Raw genomic sequence first — 27,730 nt, forward strand, 5'->3', positions numbered from 1 at the left:
TGAGAGGAAGAGGCTGGTTGGATGTTGGGCGGGGTCTGAGGAGACAGACAGACAGAGAAGGAGAGAAAACTGAAAAGATCCAGATTCTCCTGCTGCTGCTGCTGCACGAAGAGGAGGAGAGACAGGCAGACAGACAGACAGGCAGAGAGACAGACAGGCAGGCAGAGAGACAGACAGGCAGGCAGGCAGAGCGGAGGACAGACGGACGGACAGCCGGGGAGGATGGGCCGGCGGAGCAGCCGTCGGTAGCGCTCTGTTTTCGGGGACGGAGCTCCAGGATGAGCGTAGCGCTGCAGGACCTCCGGAACACCGTGAGTGTCACACACACACACACACACACACACACGTAAAACATGCACGGAAACCGCTACGTGCACGCGCACATACGCGTGACAAGCCGCCCACGCGCTCCTGTGTGTTTGTGCGCAGCTGCAGCTGATGCTGATCACCTGTCGATATCTGTGATTGAGCCTCTGCTCTGATTGATCTGTGCGAAGCTGCAGACAGGTGTGTGTGTGTGTGTGTGTGTGTGTGTGTGTGTGTGCGTGCGTGCGTGTGTGTGTGTGTGTGGGAGAGAGAGGCCTGAAATCAGCTTTCACCTCCTGCTGACGTCACTGATCAAACAGTCTGATCGATCAGTGAACTGGTCGATGTCACTCAGGGACATGTGACAGTTTCTCTGCAGTTTTTCACCAAAAACAGTTAAAAATCATAATTTTTAATTTTTTTTGTGAGTTCAGTTGTTTTACATGTTTTAAACCACAGAAGAAGAAGAAGAGGAGCAGACTTCCTGTAAACAGACAAAATAAAAGCCCTTTGTTCTTCTTCACCTTTTGAAGGTGAGCAGCATAAACCCTCTGCTGACAGAGTGCACGTCCCTAAAGTTGTCAGAAATCATTTAAAAGAAGTTTCTGATTTTACTGGAAGAATATTTACAATTATTTATTTTATTTTCTGTGAATCTGCGTCTTCATGTTCAGTAGAAAGGAGGAAGCAGCTGCAGGTCATCACAGAGCAGCAGCCGGCTGAATAACTGATTTATCATTCAGGTGATGTATTTTAGTCTTCTGCAGATTTCAGCTGCTGTACATCACCACAGTGACCGCTAACTGCTGCTAACTGCTGCTAACTGCTGCTAACTGTAGCTGCCTTTAGCTGCTAAACTCAGCTAACCGTGTAGCTAGAAGCTGTAGCAGCCGTCTGTGTGCACAGGACTGTGGAGCATCACCTCTCCCAGTACAGTGTGGCTACTGGCTAGCTGGTTAGCATGCTAACTTCAGTAGATAGCAAAACACAAGGATGTCTGGGAAAAAACATCAAAACTGATATTTCTTCACATCCTGTTTCTTTTATTTAAATGTTGCACCTTTACAGACGTCGCCTTGAACATTTTTCACATGTGTTTGTTTTGTGGAGCACTGTGCTGTTACTGAGAATACAATTAAATATTCACAGTATTAATGAGGTAATAACACAAACTAAGTGAATAAACAAGCTGCTCTCAGAGGAAAATAAGGTCCCAGAAGCTAGAAAGGTGGCAGGGTCCGCCACATATAAACAGAGTAAAACAGTACAAACTGTGTTGAGTTTGTTTATTCAGTCATGACAACAGAAGCTTGATGATGACGGCGAGGTGTCAGATTAAAGCAGCGTTCAGATAAAATGGGCTTTAAGTGTTTTCCAGCTGTCGTCCTTCGGTCACGTGATGTGAAACGATCCATTAATGCAACAATAAAACAAAGAGAGGAGGAACGTGAATGACCGGACGAACCGCTCGGAGCAGTCGGGCGGTTGCAGTACAGACAGTAATGATCAGCTGACGGCACACGGCGGGGGGAGCGCCACAGTGATGGAGGCTGGGTGTTATCCAGGAGCTGGAGTTCATCTTCAGGTCGGACACTTTCATTCTTGTATCAGACTTCAGATCTAATCTTTACATGTGAGAAGCAACATCCTGCTTCAGCTCACATCAGTGAGCTTTTAGCATCTGGAGGGAAAGTTGTGACGGAGGTCGTGTTTGTCCGGTGAGGACGTGTTGCTGATGTTTCCAACAAACCAGAGAAAGTTTCCTCAAAGTAACGCTGAGTTTCATCCGGTCGTCTGTCGATGTCAGAGAGAAAAGTTTAAAACACCTCGTCTGTGGACATACTGTACGTTAGCTGTAAACTAGCAAACGTTTGAATTCAGGTCAACTCTGAGTGAAGTCAGCACTCAGCAGAGACTCTGGTCCTGGTTCTGGTTCTGGTTCTGGTTCTGGTTCTCTCTCTCCTCTCTGTAACGTTACGTTCATGAAGTAAAGTCCATTTCCCCTCCAGCTCCAGTCAGCAGTCCACAGTACAGAACCTGGAGGTCACCTCCGGGTCACTGCTGCAGTCAGGCTGATAAACAGGAGTGAAGATAAATCCACTTTCTAATCCCAGAAGTTAAAAGTTAATCTCTGAGCTCTGCTCCCGTCGGATCAGAGCAGAATCTGAAGGGACTCAGGTGTTTGTTCCTCCAGGAGGATCTGCGTCTTGTTTTGTTTTGACCGAGCGACCTCTCGAGGCAGCGCTCACATATTGTGACACCTTTACAAAGTTTGTTTAGTTCAAAGCTCAACATTATTACAAATATATTCTATCATTTTAATTTTATTTTAATTGACTTCACGATTTATTTAAATAGTTGTGAATTTATTTTCTGTCAATTTATTATTCAACTGTTCTCGTATAAACTGTTTAAAAGAAAACGTCATATTTTATAAACTCTTCATGTTTTCTGGGGTAAAAGGAAAGAAAAGGAAAATGAAAACACTCAAATCAGGTATAAGTACCTCAGATGTGTACTGTGTGATGTGTTACAGTACTTGAAAGTACAGCTAACAGCTAATGCTAACCACTAACGCTCAGACCAGAGGTTGAAGCTGATTGGTTGCCTGACTGATCAATCACTCGACTGTTTTTATTTGTTAAATCTTTGTTAGTGTTTGATGGAGCCTGAGGGTTTTCTGCGCCCTGAGCTCGCCTCTTCAGGCTGTCAGCAGGAATGTGGATCGACCTGTCGAGTTACCTGAACCCACAGAACCGGACTGTTCTGTCGGCTGGTGACACTTTACTTTAAATGTCTGTAACTTCCTCATAACTTTCCTGCAAGTTTCCTGGAAAGAGCTCAGGACTCATTTCCTCAAAAGAACAAATCTCCATTTAAACCCAAATAAAACACAGAACCTGGAGCAGCAGAACCACTGCAGTAAGAGTCAAGTATCGGACTTTGATTCTTTAGATCAGGCTGTAAAAATAATGTGTCGGAGAGACGAGATCTGAAATATTCTGGTTTATGTTAATTTAAAGGAAAAGTGTGTATTTTGTGTAATTAAGGCGTATTAGTTGATGACAGACGCAACCACTGAATATATTATTAAATATTAATGAATATTCCAGGTTTTATTGAATTAAAAACAATATTTCCGATGACGTTAGCGGAGGTGTTTGTTCCCCGTGAGGTTCACTCATGTTGTGTTGCCTGATCAGATGTGAGTGTGAACAGCTGCTGTCTGTCAGCTGATCGTCATACGTCCACACTGTTTACATCAGAGCACACGAGCCGTTAGAAAGAAGCCTTTATGTCCTCTGCTGCAGAAACACTCCTTCATCTGAAGTACAGATAACTTACAGGACATGCAGCTGTAAACAAAGTGCTCACACAGAGCAGCTGATGAACATCACAGCGTCTCCAGCAGACTCAGACCATCCACAGACAGGCAGGGCTCATCTGACTGTCACGTACAGCCTCGTTAAAACAAACAGCAGCGTGACAATAAGATAAAACTACCTCAGGATCGTCCTTCAGCACGGCGCTTGAAACAAAGACCGACTCCGCCAACATTTCCAGGATTTAAAGCTCCTGTTGCTGAGCTCAGTGGTTCCCAACATGAGGGTCGAGGCCCCACACGGGGTCACAGCCACAGGAAACAGGAAGCTGGACGTCTTGACTTTTTGGACTAAGATGTTTGTTCTTGTTGAAGTGATGGTTGTGATCAGTTTGTCTGTGACCTGCAGCAGATGACCTTCAGCTCTCCACGTAGCATCGACAGGTAGACGTTTGGAGCCTTGCGTTGTCAGACAGCTCTGTCCTCTGGGAAACTTTCCCTCAACTGTGCAACGTCCATATATTTCTACACACCTGCAGCACACTGTATCACACTGCAGATCAGCTGTTTGGGTCGGACTCTGACGACAATGTGAAGCACCAAAAGTTTCAACACTTCAACAGTGTTACACTTCAGCAGCTTCTCCACACGGGGAGACGTTCAAAAGACCTGAACTGTCCCTTTAAAAACTGCTTCAGACCTTTAATGATGAGAACAAACTCACTCCATGAATCTCTGAGACTAAATGTTTGAAAAACTTCTGAGGAGAAGTGACGAGTCAGAACCTCACTGATCAGCTGTGATCACCTGTGATCAGCTGTGATCAGCTGTGATCAGTTCAGTTCACTGAGAGACGAGACAGAAGAAATCTGAGAGGATGAAGAAGCTGAAAGTTTCTGATTGTAACAAAGAATCCATCATTACTGTGTGTGTGTGTGTGTGTGTGTGTGTGTGTGTGTGTGTGTGTGTGTGTGTGTGTGTGTGTGGGGGGGGGTCGGGGGGTGTTGGGCAGGGTTTACTGTTTCCTGTCTGCAGCTCTGTGACTTCCTGTCTTAAGACGCCCAGTTTCCATCTGAGCAACAAAACAAACCAGAGCTCCCCTGACCTCCAACACCACCTACACCTCCACCACTGCTTCTGTTTATATCTGACCATCATCATCATCTTCATGTTTATCGTCTTCATCAGTTTTCGTCTGAACAGATTCTGATCTTTATCTTTAAAAACTGTTTTTTATCTACTTCATCTTCATCATCTTCATCATCACTTCTCTTCTCTAGAAGCTTCCGTCAAACTCAGACTGGTTTTTGCTGGTTTAGTGTGTGTGTGTGTGTGTGTGTGTTTAGAGGTGGGGGAGGGGTATCTTGTGTGTCGAGGAGGGGCCGGTGCTCGGGGTGGGTCAGAGGTCACAGAGGAGCCGCAGGGAAGTGATGGTGTTGCCGTGGAGACAGGGGGCCGGTTGTCACGGTGACGACCTGCAGGTGGAGCGGAGCAGCTGCTGCAGTTTGATGTGAGCTGACTCGATGTTTCTCTGTGACGCAGCAGAAACACTCAGAGTGTGAGGAGGAGGAGGAGGAGGAGGAGGAGGAGGGCTGTTGTTGTTGTTGTTTACAGCCTCCGTCAGGTGTTAACTGTGTCGTCTTCATCGTCTTTATCGCTCTTCATATTTATTGAAAGACTCCTTGTGGACGGTTTGACCTCCGTGACAGTAAAGACAGTAAACATGGATGTAAAGGAAGCAGAAAATGTGATGTTTCAGATGTTTAATGTGAAAAGAAAAATACAAACATGTTTGTCAGACCTGAAGGAAACACTCTGAGCTTTGGTGAGAAACATTGTGGACAACAACAAGTTAACTCCAGAGTGTTTAATGCCACAGATGCTGCCAGGAGCTCCGCTGGTTGCTTGTACGTTGCAGAACGGCTCCTCTACGGTTTTGTTCCATCGTCCGTCAACCTCCACCGGCTGCGTGTTGAGCGCAGCGCTGCCGGACATCTGGAGCTGCGAGACCGAGGAGTTCCCACGATAAAACAGAACCACGCGCGACTGCAGTTACACATGTGTGTTATAAACACAACAACAGCAAGTGTTCCCAACCGAAGGATTAGAAGAGCTGGGTTTGTCTCTTTTTTGAGATTGTTGTGCCGGCGTCAACACGGAGTGTTTTATTCTGAAATTTAACGTGTGACTTCCTGTCCTCCCACATCAGCTGGGTCATGCAACACACGGGGATCCTCCTGAGCTGGGACGCAGCGTCTGTTACGTGATTGGATGAAGCCTTCATTCAAAAATTGACCTCGTTCAGTTAAAAATACTCAGCGCCGACTGAATATTTAGTAAACAAGCTCAGTGTTAGTGTTTGATTCAAACCTGGTTTCTTTTTAGTTTCATATTTATTCTGATTATTATCGACCCAACATCTTCATCTTTGTCAGTGCTTTGGTTCATTTTGTACGACCATGTCATTTGCCTTTATCATATCAAGTGTTAATTGTAAAATATATATTTATAATTTATATGATGTGAATAACCGTCCAGTTGGTTCAGCCCGGTGTGACGAATTTTTATTTCCAATGACCGACTTTTCTGCACGGAGACGTCATGATGCATCCAAGAATCAGTGTTTTTCCCATTTCTGTGTTTTTTTTCTGCACTTTTTACAGTGTGTGTTTATATAGTGAGTGTGTGTGTGTGTGTGTGTGTGTGTGTGTGTGTGGTGGTATATATATGGTGTGTGTGCATCAAACAGGTTTAGAAAAGGAAACGTAGTTTTAGTGTTTGTCTTCAAGGGTGGACTTTTCTCCCTTTTAATGGCGCTAGGCTAACAGTTTCCCCCTGCTTCCAGTCTTTGTGCTAAGCTAGGCTAACTGACAGAAACAGAGATGTTTTCCCCCTGAACGTGTGAGTGTTTACTCAGCAGTCAGTGTTCAGAGTACGGAGGCTGTGAGGGGACAAAAGAGCAGGTTTCACAGCCAGGACAGAGACAGACAGCCAGGACAGAGACAGACAGCCAGGACAGAGACAGACAGACAGGACAGAGACAGACAGACAGACAGACAGACAGATGTTATATAAGCTGCAGTGAACTCCATTAGAGCTGAAAGGAGATGATTCACACACATTATCTAATTACACACACACACACACACACACACACACACACACACACACACACACAGTGACATCACCCTCTACAGAGAGATATAACACACACTCCCGTCTCCTGGCAACCTTGCTCGCCCACTCCCCCCTCTCTCCCCCTCTGTGTGCGTCATCAATTAAAGAGAACAGAGCCGGGCGAGAGACACTGACAGAGAGAGAGAGAGAGGCAGGCAGACAGACAGACAGGCAGGCAGAGAGACAGGCAGGCAGGCAGGCAGGCAGAGAGACAGGCAGGCAGGCAGGCAGGCAGACAGACAGGCAGGTTTCAGGGTCTTGAGGAAGGAAACAGTTGGAAGCCTTCAGTTTCCTGTTGGACCACCAGACAGCAGCAGCAGGATCAGAGACCGTCCCCCCTCCGGACCTCCAGACCAGGACTGACCTGAGACGGACCTGCTGCTGCTGTCTGAGACGTTATCAGAGGGTCCAAACAGACGAGGTCGTCACTGATGTTCTGTGATAAGTTCTGGCTCGGCCTTAAACTGTTGGACGAGGTTCAGTCAGAGATGTCTGGAAACGTTCAGAGTGGTCCAGGTTTACAGAAGTTTAATGAAGCTGAAATACAAACGCTTTCAAATGATTTGTTTTTTTATCTTCACATTCAAAGAAATTCCTCTTAAGAATCAACAACTTTAACTCTGAGTCTCTCCTGGACCATCTGTGGGAAGTCTTCTCCGTGCTGCAGCATCAAACCAATGTTTGCATTGTAGATTATTTTCTTGATTGATCAAGATCGAGTCGTTTCATCCTCAAACATCTTGTTTTGTCCACAACTCAAAGATCTTCAGTTTACAGAAACCAGAAAACATTCATATTTAACAAGCTGACAGCAGAGACTGATCTCCATCGATTACATGTGAGTTGGTGATTAATTAAACCGTTAGTGTAAAAACGACACTGTTTCATTCAGTCTGTAAACATAGAGACCATTTTTCAGTTCTGGAAACCAGAAGTTGGGACCTGGTTGTTGATTTCACAAGTAACAGATGTTGTTTCACTGCTTAGTCGTAAAATAAAAGAATTGGTGTAAAACCCTGGAGACTGTATACACACTGTATAGATATAAACTCTTAAAGTGTAACGAACATGAAGAGGCCAGGACCTCAGCAGGAGGCTGTCGACACAGCGTCCACATACTTTTGGCCAGATGTTAGTAGCTGAGAGGTGAACAGGTCACCAGAACCACGAGACACCAGCGGCCTCAGGCCTTTTAGATGAGATGCTAACACGCTAACACTTTGCAGCAGTAACCTGCACTGCAGTGGTTTCCATGGTAACCGAACGCAAGTATACACCGTGTTGGCATGGCGATGCTGTACAGCTGTTTGAGTTTATGAGCGAGTGTTTGTGTCTGATCCAGGACCAGCAGGGCGGAGCGCTGCATGTTTATATTACAGCCACACAACGGGCGAGGGAGGGGGGGCGAGAGACATAGACACACACTGCAGAGAGAGAGAGAGAGAGAGAGTGAGGAGCGGAGTGTAAACAGAGGAAGTGCAGATTTATTTGATCACAGTTAAATATCTCCTCATGCTGAGCCTCGCCGCTGGTCAGGCTACAGGCTGCACGCTCATTACAGCTGTTCACACGCACCGCCAGGTGTTCACACGCATCACCAGGTGTTCACACGCACCGCCAGGTGTTCACACGCACCACCAGGTGTTCACACGCACCGCCAGGTATTCACACGCATCACCAGGTGTTCACACACAGCACCAGGTGTTCACACGCACCGCCAGGTGTTTACACGCATCACCAGGTGTTCACACGCATCACCAGGTGTTCACACACACCGCCAGGTGTTCACACGCATCACCAGGTGTTCAAACGCATCACCAGCTGTTTACACGCACCGCCAGGTGTTCACACGCATCACCAGGTGTTCACACGCATCACCAGGTGTTCAAACGCATCACCAGGTGTTCACACGCATCACACGCATCACCAGGTGTTCACACGCATCACACACATCACCAGGTGTTCACACACATCACACACATCACCAGGTGTTCACACGCTCTGCTGCGGTGTGTGTATGTCAAACAGTTTAGTACTGTTGGATCTTCAGAGGTGGAGGAAGGTGGATTTTTCTCTGTTCTGATGGCGCTAAGCTAGCAGTTTCCCTTAGTTTCCAGTCTTTGTGCTAAGCTAGGCTAGCTGAATCGACCCTGTCATTTTGTTTTGAAGACGTGGTGTTTTCTTCTCTTCTCTTCTTTTAATAAACAATTCGTTCAACATTCAGTGAAATCATCTTCCTCTCCTTCCTGCGGGAGTTAGCTTAGCTTAGCATAAAGACTGGAAACAGCTAGCCTTGGAGCGGCTCTAAATGTCGGAGGCGATGGCGGTTACTTCTGAGTTACTTCTCTTCATGTTCACGTCAGAAAAAATTAAATATATCATTTTCTGAAGGCTCAACTGTAAAAACCAGACTTTTCAAAACATTTTCTTTGTTTGATTTACACGTGTAGCTGAGACAGAGAGGTGACTTATCATCTTATTTTGGCGGCGTCCACGGCAGCATCACTGTTTCCTGTGTTTGACAACTGAGAGCATCAGAACCTGTCGAGTTGTGAAAGCTGATATCAGACGTGTGAGCAGACTGAAGCTTTACGTCCCAGAGGAGCGTTCAGGCTGACAAACAGCAGCCGATGAATAATTAATAACGTAAAGCGTTCGATAGACACAACTGTAACGCAGCAGTTACAGTTGTGTAGTTATTACATCACTAATGTCCTCATCTATACGTCGACATGCTGCAGCTCAACTCTGACACAGTGCTACTTCGAGCTAAATGCTAACATGCAGATATTCACCATGTTCTCCATGTGACTTTCGCCTGTTAGCACGCTAACATTTGGGTTTATCCACACCAGCTCATCCAGAACTCAGAACTTCCCAGTTCATGTAAAAACACATGGCACTCAGCCTCAGCAGCGTCTTTGTTTCTCACTGGGTCGGGCCGAAACCCCGAGGATCATTTACAACGTGTTCATTTAAATAGCTGAATGTTTGTAGTTTATAGTCATTAAAAACCATAAATCAGTTTTCATTTGGTGAAAGTGTTTCCTACGATTCAGCGGCTGCAACGTCACATCCAGTGGTTTTATCTCACCCGTATATTTTTGTTCTGTGTTGACTTCGAGTGTTTCAGCCGGTTCTTCATCTGGACTTCAAGTTCCAGCTGTGATGGTTCGGTTTGGTGCTGATGATGTCATCTTGTTCTCTGTGGACTAAATGTTAAAGGAGATATGTTCTGCTCATTTTCAGGTTCATCATTTTATTTTGGCTCACTGCTTTAAAGGAGCAGTCTGTAGTTTAAAGGAGCAGTCTGTAGTTTAAAGGAGCAGTCTGTAGTTTTTAACAAAAACCTTAAACATCGTCTGGTTCCAGCTTCTTAAATGTGACGATCTGCTGCTTTTCTTTGTCATTTCTGACAGTAACTGAAGATGTTTTGGGGTTTTGGACTGTTGAAGACGCCACTTTGACATTTTCAGACTTAACAATTGATGGATTAATTGTCAGCTGCAGCCGCAGTTACAGCTCTGACACCCAGGTGTTGTTGTTCTGCTCAGTCCATCATCTCTAAGCACTTCCTGTTCAGGGTGGTGGAGGCCTGGCGCCTGTTCACCGTCTCTCCCTCCTGCAGATTAGATTTGTGCAGACAGTTTTATAATTTATCTGCATTACTGAGGGCGTTATTGACGTTAATCTCTCTCTCTCTCTCTGCAGATGTCCAGCTACAAGCGAGCTACGTTGGAGGAGGATGAAGTGTCGGACGCTCCAGCTGATGCGGCCTCGTCTCCTGACAGAGTGGAGGTCAGTGAATGCAACACACACACAGAGAGACAGAGCAGATGAAAGTTTGTGAGCGAGGACAGTGAGAGAGTTTTATAAATGTAAATCTCCCATGGTTAACTGGTCCCAGGTGGACTCTGACAGATTTAAGTCCCAGGACAGAGTCGCAGAGCTCGCTCCTCGAGCCAGACCCTGGGGGGCTCAGACTGAAAACACAAAATGGGGCCACCACCGTGTGGGTCCAGCAGCCACAAAGGGAGGCCCAGCGGGGGGTCTGGAGCTCAGCCAGTCACAAACATTAGTTCAACAAATGTCAGCGCTCTGAAGGAGAAAACGAAGCAGCGCCGGGGAAGAAAGTTCACTGATAATCTGCTGTAATGTCTGTCAGCTCGATCAGCGCTGCAGCGAGACGCTGCAGGAGGCTGCGTCAGTGTTTACAGTAGAAGAAGACATGAAGTCTGATCCCAGGAAGTCCGCTTGAGATTAATGTGTTTAAATGTTCATCAGACAGCAGAGCGCTCGCAGACAGGATGTCTCAACCCTGGAAACTGTCTCCTCCTGATTGGCTGACGTCTTGTTGCCACAGAAGTTGATCTTGGTTCGACCTATTCGCTGAATGATCCAGAGTTGTTTTACTAAGAAAACAATGTTGGTTTTTACTCACAGCTGAAAACTTCAGTCAACACTGAAGAACCAGAAACTGCAGTTCCTCTAACGGCCACTTGAGGCTCCAAAAGAAAGAGAAAGAGCCCATAATGTCAGAAATAAACATGTTTCCAGCTGGTTTCTGTAAATCATTTCTCATCACAGCTTTCATATAACTCACTGCTTTAAATTATATGAAGGCTAAAAATGATGCATTATTAGGGGCGTGGCCTCTTTGACTGACAGCTAGGTGCCAGGTGTCTGCTGGGCTTCACCTCTGAGACACATAATCTGTCTACAGACGGGAGGGGAGGGACAGACGAGTGACTGAGTTAGTTTTTTTAAACTTTAAGGATTAAGAAGTGGATTTCTCTTCACTCTCACTTCTCAAGCTGTCAAAACAATACATGACGTCTGTCTCTGTCCCTCTGTGTGTCTCAGGTGGGTTTCAGGAAGGGAGGTGTGGACATCCTGGGCCGGAGGACTCAGCTGGAGGTTCTGCTGTCGGTCCTGCTGCTGGCCGCCCTCCTGGCTCTGCTGGCCTGTCTGCTGGTGCTGGGACTGGGCTTCAGCTCAGGTAACGACAGGAACACCTGCCTCCACCTGTACTGTCCTCCCCTCTCGTCCTCCGTGTCCTCCTTCACCCCGCCTTCCCTTTCCTCCTTCATCTTCTTTTTTTGTTCTCTGCCTCTCCTTTCCTTTCCTACCCCACCTATCCTTCCCTGCCTCTCCTTGTTTTATTGTTTGTTTCCTTTCTGTTCCTTTCCTGCCCTCACCCATCCTTCCTCACCTCCTCCTCCCCTCTCCTGTCATGCCTCCTCTTGCTCTCACTGTCTTTTCTTCACCTCCTTTACTTTCCAGCCTCCTGTTTCCTTTCCTTCCTTCCTACATCCTCCTCTTCTCTTCTTTCCTACCCTGCCTGTCCTCCTCTACCTCTTCTTTCCTTTCACCCTTCTTCTCTCCTTCTCTGCCTCCTGTTTCCTTTCCTTCTCTATACCTCATCCTTTCCTATCCTGCCTCCACCCATCCTCTTCTCCCTCACCCTTTTCCCTCCATCCTTCTTTACTCCTCTTTCCTTTATATTTTCCTTTCCTACCTCCTCCCATCCTTCTCTAACATTATATATCAGACACTCCTCTGGTTCACCCTCAGTTCTTCTATCCCATGATGCTTTGCAGACAGCGGCCACGGCCTGTGCCTGTCCGAGGCGTGCGTCACGGTGGCGAGTCAGATGGTGGAGGCGATGGACCGCAGCGCCGACCCGTGTCACGACTTCTACCAGTTCGCCTGCGGAGGCTGGATGAGGAAGAACCCGCTGCCCGATGGACGGTCGCGATGGTCCACGTTCAACAGCATCTGGGAGCAGAACCAGGCGCTGCTCAAACACCTGCTGGGTGAGACGGGTGGAGAGGGAGAGACGGGTGGAGAGGGAGAGACGGGGAGAGAGACGGGTGGAGAAATGTTTATATTATTGGAACCAGAATTTACTCGATTACTTATATTACTGATATGTGTGTGTGTTGTGGTGTGGTGTGTGTAAGTGTGTGTAAGTGTGTGTAAGTGTGTGTAAGTGTACTGTGTGGGTCAGCAGGGTCGTGAGAGGAGAGGCTGAGGAGGAAGGGAGTGGGTAGGAGAGGAAAATGAAGGCAGGAAAAGAAATGAGGAGACAGGGGAGTTAAGGAGGTAGAGGAGGAAGGGCGGAGGCAGGACAGGAAACGGGGCAGAGAAGGAGAGGAGGAGGAGGAGGAGGAGAAGAAGAAGAGCCCAGCAGAAATGTTTACGTCTAACAGCTGTCTGTATGTAAACCTGACGTCTCAGCTGAAACATGTGTCAGTGCTAATTTAATAGACGATGTCCTGGATGTTTGTTTTCTGCAGCTCAGTCTGTGAAGTTCAGACATTTTAAACGAAACATTACAGTTCATGTGTTGAAATTATGTCTTAGACCAAATCTAACTTCCCAGTGACTTTGGAGAAACACTACAAACTAATCTTATTGTCAACAAATTATAAAAATATTGACATATTGACATTTTTAGCTGTTTGCTGTGGCTCTAAATCAGAGCTGTAGCCAAGACGTTGTATTTATGTTCAATATTTGCCTTGATCGCGTCTTTAATCACTGTTAACTTTTCTTACGTGATGAAATATCAAACATGCTGCAAACTGCAGCAGCAAAAACAAAATCTAAACAAGTTTAAGATCCTTTTGGCTGGAAGTGGGTTACAGATAGTCGACTAAATTGCGGCTGTATCTGGCCGAGACGTCAGAGTGACGTGTTTTGCTCGCTGGGAACAGAAGAGGAAGTGAAGAAGAGAGGAGGAAATATTCACCTCTGACAGTTTGTCTCCATTATTTTTAGAGAACGGCACTTTTAACGGCAGCAGCGAGGCGGAGAGGAAGACTCAGTCCTACTACCTGTCCTGTCTCAACACACAGAGGATCGAGGAGCTGGGATCTCAGCCTCTCATCGACCTCATCGCCAAGGTAACCAGGCGTACACTTCATCGCCGCGGTAACCAAACAGCATCACGCGGAGCGACTCCAACAAAGACCTCTGAGTTAATGTCAGTTCAGAGAGTCGCTGACAGCTTTGAGAAAGATTAAATGAGTTCAGATTGAAGCCAGCGAGAGTTTAATCAGGCTGAAGACATTTCATACAAAACATAGCACACTCGTTTAAAACAGGGTGTAAGGACAGTTTGGTGTTTGTAGTCACTTCTTATTTTCAAACTTGTTTGGTTATTCCATATGCACAAATAAAATCACATTTCATTTACATTTTTTGGGGCATTTTTGGCTTTTATTTTGACAGCTTACAGCAGAGAGGAGCTTTGTTTGTCCCTAACAAGGCTTTTATTGTGAAACATTATCAAGAACTTGCATGGTCATTGCTGCCATCTTGTCTCCAGTTTCACTCAGCTGAAGTCTGACTTTATTTATCATTTTGATGTTAAATGTTAGAAGAAGAAAAGTAACGTTGAAGCATGATGTGTCACAGTTGCCCTGATGGACTGTAGTGCTGCACTTATTCATTGTGTTCCTGTAGCCAGCGTCTGAGTCTCGTGCAGCATCTACCGGTTATTATCCCTCATATGAAACCGAATGCAGCTGTATACATTATTTTCCCTGCAGCGCCCCCATCAGGACAAACTTCACAATCTTTTTTTAAATAATTTTTCCTGTTAATACATTCTGCGTCATAACATTTCATAAGAGACAATGTTCTTCAATTAAGTTTTTAATACAGCAATGTTTAGCCCGAGAAAAAACATTTTGATGAATGAAGCTGGTGAAATTAATGTATTATGAAATATGAAGTACTCATTCATATAATTGGAGGTGAGGTTTTCGAATTTAAGAGTATCAGAATCATCTTACAGATCGCATGTGAACTTAAGGATGAAAATAATTAAAAACAGTCTATAATAAATAGAGTATCATCAGCAAACAGGCAAATAAATGTATGATGTTTTTAAAGATATGTAACTGCTATAGTTCGGTCATGTTCACAACACAGTTTGATCTGTACTGTTCAGACTCCAACAGTGTGTAAGTGATGTTTGTCCTGTGATGAACACCTGGACTCTGTTTCTGGCTGTAGATCGGGGGCTGGAACATGACGGGTCCCTGGGAGAAGGACAACTTCATGGAGGTTTTGAAGGTGGTTTCTGGTCCATACAGAGCTCAGCCTTTCTTCAGTGTCGGAGTCAGCGCTGATCCCAAAAACTCCAACAGCAACGTCATCCAGGTAAACCAGAACCAGATCCGGACAGAGAACCAGACTGAGCCAGACCACAAGGAGTTTACAAAGAACTAAAGATAATTAACTAATGTCCAAAAACAATTGACTTTCAATCAACAATCCAACCTTTCACGATTAGAGCAGACTGAAACACAATGAGTATTCCTGAAAATGTTCTGAGTCAAGAGTATACAATGATAATACCACGACAGCTGGGCAACTCCACCTGCTGATGGGCTGGTTCTGATTAAACAAGACGTATAAAGACATCAACTAGGACTCTGACATTTAACAGTGTGATGTTTTGTAGACTAAACTAGCCTTTGGTCCACAGGTTACTCAGGTGTTTTAGAAGCAGTGTGTTCACGTGTCAAGAGTTCGTTAGATGATCTGTGATTGTGATTAACTGATCTATTTTCTCTCTTCCTCCCAGGTGGACCAATCAGGGCTCTTCCTGCCGTCCAGGGACTATTACCTCAACAAAACAGCCAATGAGAAGGTGAGAAATCTAAAAGCTGGATGTGTGTGTTGTCAAGTTGACTTTATTAAAGTATTCAGACGATTTGAAGCTTCAGAGTGTCGACTCGATGAGAGAAATGAGACATTTGACTGCTCCAGGTGCTGGTGGCGTACCTGGAGTACATGGTGGAGCTGGGGATGCTGCTGGGCGGAGAGAGGAGCTCCACTCAGCTTCAGATGCAGCAGATTCTTGAGTTTGAGACAGCGCTTGCCAACATTACCGTCCCACAGGACCAACGGCGAGACGAGGAGAAGATCTACCACAAGGTCACCATTGCTGAACTGCAGGTGAGCTCACCTGAGTCATTGCAAGTGTGTTTGATTGGTGGCGTTTTTACCAGACGACCCACATTTTAGTTTTAGTGCCTTCCCACCAGACTACAGAGCAGCTTCTGTCTTAGTTCATCCTCAGCACTTCGGACTTGTCCAGCCGACCTGTGACATTCACCAACAATTACTAAAATAATTATATATTCGTGCTGATGGTTTCAGTAAAGAGTCCTGCAGGGATGACTCACTTTTCTTTTGTTCGCCCTCGACAGAAAGCCTGTGTGATTTTGTTTGGATTACTGCAGAAAATGATCTCTGTGATTAAACTATAATATTAACACGTTGTGTTCAGCAAGATCATCTTCACAGATGAACTTTGTGATTTTTGAAGCGTAAATTAAATCTCTCTTAAACTAATGTTAGAGAGGAATGACGGCATTTAACTGAAACTCATTGACGTAGACAGAGGAGTCCAGAGTCCTCACAGTCTGTCCTCCAGGAGACGTTCAGGTACTTGTGTAAAAACAGACTCTGGTAAAAGTAGAAGTACTGATTCAGCTTCTTTACTCCAGTAAAAGTAATCGAGTACAGGCTCTGACATGTACTCAGAGTATCAGAGTAAAAAGTCTCCCTCTGCGTCTGCCGTGCGTGATGTGCTCTGATAGGTCGACATCAGTCTGGTGATGTTGGGAAATAACAATAATCCATAATTCACCTCAAATGCATCAAACTAAAGTAACGAGGCTGTTTGAAGCTGTGAGGAGGAGAAAGTTCAGATGTTTGTGTTCAGATGTAGAGAGGGAAAGTCTCAGAGATACTCAGGTGCAGTACAGATACCTGAAACATGTACTGAAGTACAGTAATGAAGTATTAGTGCTTTGTTACTTCACACCTCTGACTGTGAGATGAGGAAACCAGAGGTGCTGAATTATTTGCAGGTTGTAAGACTCGTTCCTGCCGAACACTTAAATCACAGCACAATGTTGATGATTCCAGTCTGTTTTGGTGCAATTTTAAGACTTAAAGTATATTTTGATGATTATTGGGATGATACCAGGAGTCCTAATTATTTCTTCCAGGATAATGGTGACAGTTGTCACATCGTCCCATCGAGGCATGTGTTTGTTATCCGTGTGAGGATGAGAAGAAGGAGATCACACAGACTGTTTCATAACGTCGTCGGTGTCTTTACTGCAGAGCCGAGGCTGTAAAACACATAATCGACCACGTGTTCTCCAGGTTCTGTCTAACAAACGTTGGATGTGTGTTCGTCTCACATCAACCTGCTGATGTGTCTCCGTGTCGTCCTCCACCTCCCTGCCTGTGACAAAGTCCTGTGTGTTACCTCTGGTGTTGGTCTGTTGTGCTGCAGTCCTCTCTCTCTCTGTGCTGCAGCTCTACGTCCTTCAGGGTTACAGATGCTCCTGGGGTCGCCATGGCAACTGTTGCCAAGAGCTGTTGCTACGTGCCTGCATCTTTGTGGCAGAGAGCGAGAGAGAGGGAGAGAGAGAGAGAGAGAGAGAGAGAGAGAGGGAGAGAGAGAGGGAGGTTAGGTAACAGGTGATTACGTAAAGCTGAACATGACGGAGACTTGTTCAGCTGAATGTCAGAGCAGGTTAGTTTCCACCTTTTTCTCGTCCTCGATCAGTTTCTGTAGACGTGAACGTTGTTTGTCGTCTTTGTTCACGAGGCAGAAGGTCGAGAGACGGGAGGCGTCAGGCCGCGGAGCAGAGCGCCCTCTACAGGTCCGCTCGGGAACGTTTGAGCCCACAAGTCCTGTAGAAATGCAGAAACATCAGCTGTTCGCTCAGTGAGTCAGTGATTCAGCTCACAGAGGACCAACACCTGAGGCTCGTCAGGATTAAAGGAGCAGTTCACCCAGAAAGAAACTCAAAACAGTTCACCAGAGTTTTTTTAGATTTTTAAGTTTTGTTTTTTCATCCGTGGCTGTAAACTGCTGTCAGCTGCTTCGTCTGATTTCTGGGTGTTTGGGGATGTTTTCACGTTCGACTCGACAAATATTTCTGACATTTCCCCGAAGTTTCAGAGGCACGGAGACAGATTTATCTGTGGTGAAGATCAATTATCTGATACTCTGATGTGTCTGCTTCGGGTCTTTGTCCATTTTAATGCTGATGAAGTCACAGTGATGGTGTTTTATCAAAGGCCACCAGTCAGTCAGTGAAATCCTGTGAAGTTTTTTTATAGTTTATTATTTGGACACGTTTTATTAAATCCTCCTAAAAATTCATTTTAAAGTGAGAAAACACAAAATGTATTTCATGTGTTGAACTTGTTTATTTCAGGCTTCAGTTTTTATGTTTAAAACCAAAACTTACAGAGAAGTTTATCTTCACAGCGGCGCTCGGACCCGAGGGCTTCACAGAAACACCAACAGAATCACACATGATAACGGGTCGGATTCAGTTCTCTGAGCTTCTGTAGAAATGAAAACTTTCTGTCTCACATCTCTGTCCACATGTGGACATTGGACTGTCTCGTCCCTGCAGAGCGTCCAGTTTTTAGTTTCTTGACTTTTTAAAGCTGAAGCAGACAGGAGGGATTAGTTTTTCATCTCAGCATCTCCCCCCCGGGTGGTGCAGTCTGCTCCCACACTGAGGATTACTGAGAGACGGACAGACAGACAGACAGACAGACGGACGGACGGACAGACAGTCAGACAGACAGACAGACAGGAGGGGCCTTGTTTTCCTGACACCTCCGTCAGGTATGATACAACCCGTCAGACTGACCTGCTCACCTTCACGTGTCTGTATCGTCTCTTCTTCGTTGGTGTTTCAGCTGCTGGCGCCGGCCGTGGACTGGTTGGACTACCTGTCGTCCGCTCTGTCTCCTCTGGAGCTGAACGACACCGAGCCTGTCGTCCTGTACGCCAGAGAGTACCTGCAGCAGGTGTCGGACCTCATCAACAAGACGGACCGCAGGTGAGACTCTCCTGCCCTGGAAATGTTTTTATATTTATAGTTACCGTTTTACCACTTTTCTTGCACATAAATAGTATATTTTATATTTTATATTTTATATTTTATATTTTTCTCCTAAATACTTTCTTTTCGATATTTTAATACTTTTAATATTCTTATATTAAGACTTGTTTTATTCAGTGTTATCTGTGTTGTCAGGGAGACCGAGAGACAAGCAATTTCAATTCCTGAATGTTTGTGTATGTGTTGCCCGTCTCACTGCAGCAATACGTTCACAGCCTGATCTCTAACCTGCCTGTCTGTCTCTCCACCTCTCTGTCCACCTGTCTCTCTGTCCACCTGTCTGTCTCTCCACCTGTCTGTCTCTCTGTCCACCTGTCTGTCTGTCCACCTGTCTGTCTCTCCACCTGTCTGTCTCTCCACCTCTCCGTCTCTCTGTCCACCTGTCTGTCTCTCCACCTGTCTGTCTCTCTGTCCACCTGTCTGTCTGTCCACCTGTCTGTCTCTCCACCTGTCTGTCTCTCCACCTCTCTGTCTCTCTGTCCACCTGTCTGTCTCTCCACCTGTCTGTCTCTCTGTCCACCTGTCTGTCTGTCCACCTGTCTCTCTGTCCACCTGTCTCTCTGTCCACCTGTCTGTCTGTCCACCTGTCTGTCTGCCTCGTCAGTCTGCTCAATAACTACATGATGTGGACGTTGGTTCAGAAGAGCGTTGCCAGTTTGGATCAGCGCTACGAGAACGCTCAGGACAAACTGCTGGAGAGTCTCTACGGCACCAAGAAGGTACTTATACTGCACAAATACCACAAATACTACTACAAGTACTACTAATATTATTGCTACAACTACTTCTACTACAGTATCTGCTATAATACTACACATACTACTGTTGTTACTGCGATAAATACTTCAGATAGTACTGCTGTTACTACAGTTACTGCTATAAATATGACAAATACTACCACTGTTACCACAACTAATACTGCAATAAAAACTACTGTTGTTACTGCTATAAATATAAATACTACAGATAGTACTGCTGTTCCTGTATAAGTACTACTGGTACTAATATAAGTACTACTGGTACCGCTACTGATCCAGATACTTCTCCTACTGCAGCAGGTATAAGTACTCCTAAAGATACTCTGACTGCATTCTCTGCGGTTGGTATTCGTCTTCCCATTGAACTGGTCCAACTTTAAGTGGCTCTGTCTTCTTCTTACTGGTACTGGTTACTGGTACGGGTTCTGGCTGGTTTGAAGTGGTTCCACTGGGCTGTAGCTAACCTGTGCTGGTGTACTGGGGAAACTGCTTCCAGCTTCTAACTGGTTCTGGTCTGTTCCCACTGGCTCTAGCTCGTTCCAGATCGGTTCCAGTAACTGTTATTGGTTCTGGACCTCAGGAAGCTTCTGTTTCTGCTGGTGCTACTGGAGAAGTTGATACATGAACCATTAGAAACTGGTTCTGATGTCTGAAACTGGTTCCCTCTGGTTTCATCTCACTCTGACTGGTTACAACCAGTTGGAACTGGCTCTTACTGGTCTTGGTCTCCAGGAGGCTACCACCTCTGCTGGTGCTGCTGGAGACCAGGTTCCAGCTGGTCTGCCGGTACTGTTAGTGGGTTCACATACCTTCAGTTAGCTCCAGCCTCCGACTGTTTCCACTTGTTGGTGTTGCTTCTGCCTTTAACTGGTTCTACCTGGACCTGGTTGTAACTGGTTCTGGTTCGTTGCAGTCCTGCACCCCCCGCTGGCAGACGTGTATCGGGAACACTGACGACACTCTGGGCTTCGCACTGGGAGCGCTCTTCGTCAAGGCGACCTTCGACAAACACAGCAAAGAGATCGTGAGTTGTTTACACCTGAAGGAGTCCTGATCATAATCTGCAGCAGGTTCAGATGGTCCTGGATCTGATCCAGGTCTGATCCAGGTCGGATCCAGGTCTGGTCTGGTCTGGTCTGGTTCATCATCTGTCCTTCTGCCTCTTTCAGGCCGAGGAGATGATCAATGAGATCCGCACGGCGTTTAAAGAAGCTCTGGATCGACTTAACTGGATGGACGACCACACGAGACAGGCGGCTAAAGACAAGGTACACGGACAGGTGGACGGACAGGTGGACGGACAGGTGGACGGACAGGTGGACAGACGGGTAAAGTTGATGATTGGTCTAACTGGTTCTGTTTATCCCTCGTTAGGCAGATGCGATCTACGACATGATCGGTTTCCCAGAATTCATCCTGGACCCCAAAGAGCTGGATGACGTCTATGACGGGGTGAGTGACAGCTGTCAGTCATCACTGAGTCACCTGCAGACAGGTGGAGGCAGCTTGATGAGGTGAAGCTCTGCTGCCCCCTGCTGTCCAACACCGTCACTAACACGTGTCCTCGCCTGTGTTTCAGTACGACGTGTCTGACGACAGCTTCTTCCAGAACATGTTGAACTTCTACAACTTCTCCTCCCGAGTGATGGCCGACCAGCTGAGGAAGACTCCCAACAAAGACCAGTAATGATGACGAAGACCAGTAATACAAACACACACGTCCAGTCAGGGGTCGCATTCACAAGACTTCAGGCTAAAAGTAGTTTTCTGTGTCAAGTCACTGAGAATCTGCTTCAACACAAGAGCTTGAACAGTTTATCATCGACATGTTCGGACTCTGTTAACCTGCCGACGTCAGCAGCAGATGTTTGTGAACACGCGTCTGTTTCCAACCATTGAACCAGACTCCCTTAACAAATGTAGTGATTTAAAGAGTTGTTTCATATAAACTTTGTGAAACGCTGTCTCTGACTAATTCTTCTTGTAAATTCTGCAAATGTTCTACATGAACTTCTTTCTGTCTTTGAGTAGAAACGTGGAGTCTGTTTGTCCCAGTGATGTTAATTAGTGTATAAAGTGAGGAAGTGAGATGTGATCACACTGGAGACCTCAGACCTCAGTGTTGAAGAAGAATGTGCTGCGTCCTCGAGACTGCAGCGAAATAGTTGAAGCAGTTTGTGGGCGAGCGTGAGAAGCTGCAGTTTAAACGTCTCAGCAGATTTGAAACGAGGAAACTTTTAGAGGACACTTGTGAAAACGACCTCTGAGCTGTTTGACCACAGAATAACTCCTCTGCTCTCCTTGTTTCCTTGTTTCCTCTCCTCCCTCCTCTCCTCCTGCAGGTGGAGCATGACTCCTCCTACAGTTAATGCCTACTACATGCCCACTAAGAACGGCATCGTCTTCCCCGCCGGGATCCTACAAGCTCCTTTCTACGCCCACGACCACCCCAAGTCTGTTTACCTCCATATCTACCTGTCTGTGTGTCCACCTGCACGTCAGGCCTCATTACACCTGTCAGATATGAATCATTTACAGGACTGATCATTTATGAAGATAACTGACAGACTGTTCACTGTGTTGCTGTGATGAGCTCTGCAGCCTCTAGGGGGCGCTGACTCTGAAGGTCTTTGGAGGAACTATAATATTTATTGTGTTTGTGTTTTCAGGGCGTTGAACTTCGGAGGGATCGGAGTGGTGATGGGTCACGAGCTCACGCACGCCTTCGACGATCAGGGTGAGTCTGGATCTCTGCTCCTGTTCACTTCCTGTGTGAAGATGCGTTCACTGCACTCTAATCGATAATGTAAATGTGAGACCTCGTGAACAAACACAATTCATCCGTCCTCGGGAACAGACAGACCACTGTGTCCTCTGTCTGTCTCCGGCACCATACGACAATAAAATGAAGAGACGGTGAAATCACAAATGTAACAGTCGACTTTATTGCAAAATCAGAATAAAGATTTTAGTTTATTATATATATATATACCCATTTTATTTATTTGAACTACAGTTGTGACAGAAAATAAACAATATTTAAAAGTTAAACTCATGATATCTTCACATCTCACTAAGGAGTAGAAGGGAACCTTTAAGCTCGACAGAAATAGTGATTTCATTTATATCGTGTGTATATATATATATATATATATATATATATATATATTGTGTATATATATATATATATGTATAGAAAACCTGATATGAAAAGAAAACCTGAAGCATTGTATGAAAACGCATCCTGACACTTTTCTCGGCTTCTGGAGTTGATAGAAAGTTGAAATAAGAAAAGTTTTACGACCGACGTCTCGTTAAAAATATCCAGCGGTTCCACATTCACAGAAGTTGGAACGCTGTCTTGAACAGTGGTCTCTGGCTCGGCAGCCGTCACACCAACACGTGTAGTCGAGCTGCTGACAGAATAAATCCAACACACACGTGAACAAATCTGTGAAACAGCGACATTTTATTCTGCTGACGGAGAGTTTCAGTGGAACCTGAACAACATTTGTTGGTAAATTAATTAGAAAAAAATCGATACTGTGTTCAGAATAAAATGTTTGTTAATGATGAGTCATTAATCGATTAATCTCCGTTAAGTGAAATAAAATGTGTTAACACAATCAGATGGGCACAAATACACACACACACCTTGTATCGAACATTTAGTCGTGTTGGGTTCTGTTGGACCAGCTGATGATGCGACTGATGGCAGCGCTGCAGTTAGTATCAGTCAGTGAAGTCGACGCTCAGCTGATCTGTTCTGTTAACTCGTCTTCAGGTCGTGAGTACGATAAAGAAGGGAACCTGCGTCCGTGGTGGCAGAACTCGTCGGTGGAGGCGTTCCGTCAGAGAACCGAGTGTATGGTGGATCAGTACAGCCGGTACCTGGTCAACGGAGAACACGTCAACGGAAAACAGACGCTCGGAGAAAACATCGCCGACAACGGAGGCCTGAAGGCTGCGTACCACGTTAGTACTGACATCCAAATGGACCCGATATCCGGTTCTGTAGTGATTCACCACTAAAGTGATGTTGTTCTCTTCAGGCCTATCGGTCCTGGGTCCAGAGGAACGGAGACGAGAAGAGACTTCCTGCCGTCAACCTGACCAATGATCAGCTCTTCTTCGTGGGGTTCGCTCAGGTGAGACAGAACAGCTCCGTTACTCTGTGAGCAGCAAGGTGTCGCACAAGGTTCTGTACTGGGACCAGTTCTGTTTCTATTCATCACCTACGCTCTGGGTTGCATTCAGAGACTTCAATGAACGTGGGGCATTCAAAGACTAAAATTAACTCGAGACGTTCAGGAACTTCAATGAACGTGGGGCATTCGGCCATTTGAACAACTTCCCCTTCCCAATAAAAGACACTAACGTGTCCTCCATGTCAAACTGCACCTGTGTGACTTCCTGTTTGTGTTTTCCAGGTGTGGTGTTCAGTCCGAACACCAGAGAGCGCTCATGAGGGCCTGGTGACCGACCCCCACAGCCCGCCGCGATACAGAGTCATCGGCACGCTCGCCAACTCTCCGGACTTCAGCCGCCACTTCAACTGTCCTGAAGGGACGTCCATGAACACGGGGAAGCGCTGCGAGGTCTGGTAGACGGACCGAAGAGGACGGGGTCGGCGGGGGCGGGGTTAATTAGCTCAGTCCGTTAATTAACAGGTCGGTATGTTAGTTAGGAAACTTGTCTGTTACTCGGCAAAAAATATTTAGTTTGTTAACGAGTCAGATTGTTAATTGACAGGTGAGTTTCTTAATTAACCGGCTGATTAGTGTCTTAATTAGAGGCCTTCGGTCTGTTAATTATCAGGAGGTGACGCGTGTTCGTTAGGAGAGAATATAAATGTGTTAATTAGAGACGATCAGACCGACTTCCTGTCTGGGATCTAAACGGACTCAGTGGACTTCACACAGAGACACGAGGGACTGATGATGATGATGATGATGAAGCCACATGGGACGATGTTGCTGATTTCTGCTTTATCACCGTTATTGATTATTATTGATTATTATTACTATTATTATTAATGGGCTTTGGTTTGCGTGTGTGTGTGTGTGTGTGCGCTGTATGAAAGACCTCTGTAACTCTCTCTCTCTGATGACATCACTGTGATGACCTCATACAAAGTTCAACTATTACATCATCAGTCATGGCCGTCACCTGACACGTTTAATTTAAGGAGTTAAACTGTTAATTAATCGATAAATCAAAAGGTTATTATGAGACATTAAAGGGATTTACTGATTATTTGCATGGTTTAATGAAACACCTTTAAATTGACGAGATGACGTGAAAGCTTGATGACTTTCTTGTAATTTGCTACATTTTAAAATGTCTTTAAACTGTGCAGATAATCTCATCTATGATCTGTTAATTATCCTCCGAACATCTCGTTAAAATTACCTTAATTACATCAGAATCAAAGGGTGAAGTCTACAAAAAATCATTTAAGGGATGTCAAAGATTTAAGAATGAAACGCTGCACGTCGACGATTTAAATTACTCTGAAACTGAATTTAAAATTTAGAAAAGTTCCCAGAGATCCTTAAATTTTAATCTTTTACAATTCATTAATTCAGACAATAATTACACAGTAAAAATGTAACAAAAGTCCCTGAAAGGTCTCAGTGTCGATGGGTTAGTTAACAGAGTTTTGCGAGTAAAAATAAAGGAATTTTACCCGGAAAGGATTTTAAGTTTGTAAAGTAAATTCAGTTGTTTTTAATTGATGACGTGGCATCAAACTTTTCACTTCACTGCTTCATAAAGGCCATTTTAAGTGAAATTTAAGAAAATGTTTTCTGGTCGCATGTAAGAAAACAACTCATCACTTTAACTGTTCATTAAAACGCCTTGATTCAGTCCTGATTAACTGCAGTTTTAAGGTGGAAGTGAAGAGATTCAGCCTGTTGATGTTGTTCTGTCACTTTAAACCACCCGACATGTCCGTGACCACAAACCGCCATCACAACACCTGTAAACACCTGTAAACACCTGTAAACACCTGTAGAGTTCAGTTGATTAATCCAAATTGATTGACATCAGTGAGAAAATAAACAAGCGCCTTAAAGATGAGATTTTATTATAGAACTGACTTTGGAGTGATAATAATGCCTTATCTTCTGAAATGAACGCCTTAAAGAATAGAAACTATCAGCTGTCTGTTGAGCTCTGACGTCTGCGGCGACGAGACGACGACGTCCCACCAGATGTCAAAACGAGTTGGTCTTTATTTTACAGTAAAGTCACAGATGAGACTCACAGGTGTCTGCAGCAGGACACACCTTCTGTCCTCCATGTCTCACTGCTGCGGGGCGTTCAGGGACCAAAAGGAGCATGGGAAGTTCGTCAGCTAAAAAGAGCATGGGGGTTCTGTTAGTCTGAAGAAGAGCATGAGGCGTTCAGGAACCAATATGAGCATAGGATGTTCAGGAAATACTGTGGGACATTCAGGAACTACGATGAACGTGTGGTGTTCAAAGACCAGTATAGACGTGGGGCATTCAGGAACTAAAATTAACATGGGGCGTTCAGGAGCTAAATTGAACGTGGGGTGTTCAGAGATTAAAAAAGAACATGGGGCGTTCAAGGACTAAAATGGATGTTGGGCGTTGCGAGACTGAAAAGAGCATGGGGGACAGATGGGTTCAGTCATAGTGAGTCATATAAATAGTTAATTAGCAGTTTGATGAACACAGACCCTGAACAGCACACGACTCCCTCAGTCGTTGGAGCCTCGAGAGAAGAAAGATGAACCGTAATAAAATATTTTATGTAGAAACACAACGAGTTTATTAAAGACAAAGTTTATATCATGAAGTACTGAGAGTTTCAGACACATCACAGATTAAACCTTCAGTTTTAAAAACAATCAGTAGTTTAAAGACCTTACCTCAACTCCATTACCCATAATCCCTAAGTGTTGCAGTTCAGTGCAGGTACCTGACTCTGACAGCAGGTGGAGCTGTCGGCCTGCTCACCTGAGTCACACACCTGACGCAGGATATTCACGTTAAACACTGTCAGTGTGTGTGTGTGTGTGTGTGTGTGTGTGTGTGTGTGTGCTCGCTTTGCCTCCGCATGACATCACTGTCATGATGACATCACCTTCCAATCCTGTGCAGCTCCTGTGTGTGTGTCGTCGTTTGTTCAGCAGAAGAAGAAGCTGCTTCCTGCCAAAGACGTTTCTGTGTGTGTGTGCGTGTGCGTGCGTGCGTGTGTGTGTGTGTGTGTGTGTGTGTGATGTACGTCTACCTTGGTGAGGACCATTTTATCTTCTGGGGACCGGTTTTAAACCCTCGTAGCGAGGACGTCTGTGCGCTCTGAGGACGTTCTGGCCGGTCTTCACTACTCGACTGGTTCAGGTCGGGAACACGTCACGTCAGTGAGTCCTCACAAGTATAGGTGTGTGTGTGTGTGTGTGTGTGTGTGTGTGTGTGTGTGTGTGTCCAGGGTCTCCGCTGTGTTATAGTCTGTGTGTGCAGTAGACGACAGTAGATCTGATGTAGAATAAACTCGGCTTGTTGAAACTGTTTGTGTGTGTCCTTAAGGGGGCGTCGCCACTCTGCTTGTCCAATCAGAGAGCTGCGTTACAGATCTGATGGAGATGAGGATCTGCAGAAACATAATAAACACTGAACATGATTAAACTCACAGTCCTGCTCTTTATTTCTCTCCTGGACATTTATGCTAATTAATGCATTTTTAATTAGATAGACTGGCACTCAGATGAATCTGGGGCGTTCAGGAACTACAGTGAACGTGGAGCATTTAAACACTTAAATGAACGTGAGGCGTTTAATTACTTAATGAATGTGAGGCGTTCAGGAACTCAAATGAAACCTGGTGGTGATTAAGAGAGAACCTTTGACTCTAACATGTCACAACATGAAGCAAGAATTGTGAACCTTGATTTTTATAATGTTCACGTTTCTGTTCTGGAAATAATTAGACTTTTAATTAGAAAATGCCTGATTTACTTATTAAAATATAAAATATCAGAAAACTTATAAGTAATAAACTGGAGAAGTTTCATGGAGATCAGTGTTAAAAGTAAAAGTACTCCTCTGTTAATGAATAAATATTTAAAATATTGTGATGCTAATACTTTCGTACTGAAGCAGATGTTAAATGTGGGACTTTTACTTGTAATAAAGTATTTCTACACTGTAGTTTAACTACTTTTACTGCAAAGT

At 45.1% G+C, this 27,730-nt stretch overlaps 1 protein-coding gene across 1 annotated transcript; it reads left to right on the plus strand.

Moving 5' to 3' along the window:
• Positions 1 to 27,188, plus strand: ece2b (endothelin converting enzyme 2b). Its single transcript, XM_084350194.1, has 19 exons — positions 1 to 311; positions 10,517 to 10,603; positions 11,669 to 11,804; positions 12,406 to 12,621; positions 13,589 to 13,713; positions 14,831 to 14,977; positions 15,405 to 15,470; positions 15,590 to 15,778; positions 18,563 to 18,705; positions 19,373 to 19,487; positions 20,440 to 20,550; positions 20,696 to 20,794; positions 20,901 to 20,978; positions 21,106 to 21,209; positions 21,869 to 21,979; positions 22,196 to 22,263; positions 23,311 to 23,501; positions 23,579 to 23,674; positions 23,957 to 27,188. Exons 1-19 carry the CDS (start codon positions 279 to 281, stop codon positions 24,131 to 24,133), a joined length of 2,292 nt encoding a protein of 763 aa, XP_084206320.1. The 5' UTR covers positions 1 to 278; the 3' UTR covers positions 24,134 to 27,188.
• The last annotated feature ends 542 nt before the right edge of the window (positions 27,189 to 27,730 follow it).

This window comes from Pagrus pagrus (assembly GCF_965226575.1).
Source record: "Pagrus pagrus genome assembly, chromosome: 4".
Taxonomy (NCBI): Eukaryota; Metazoa; Chordata; class Actinopteri; order Spariformes; family Sparidae; genus Pagrus; species Pagrus pagrus.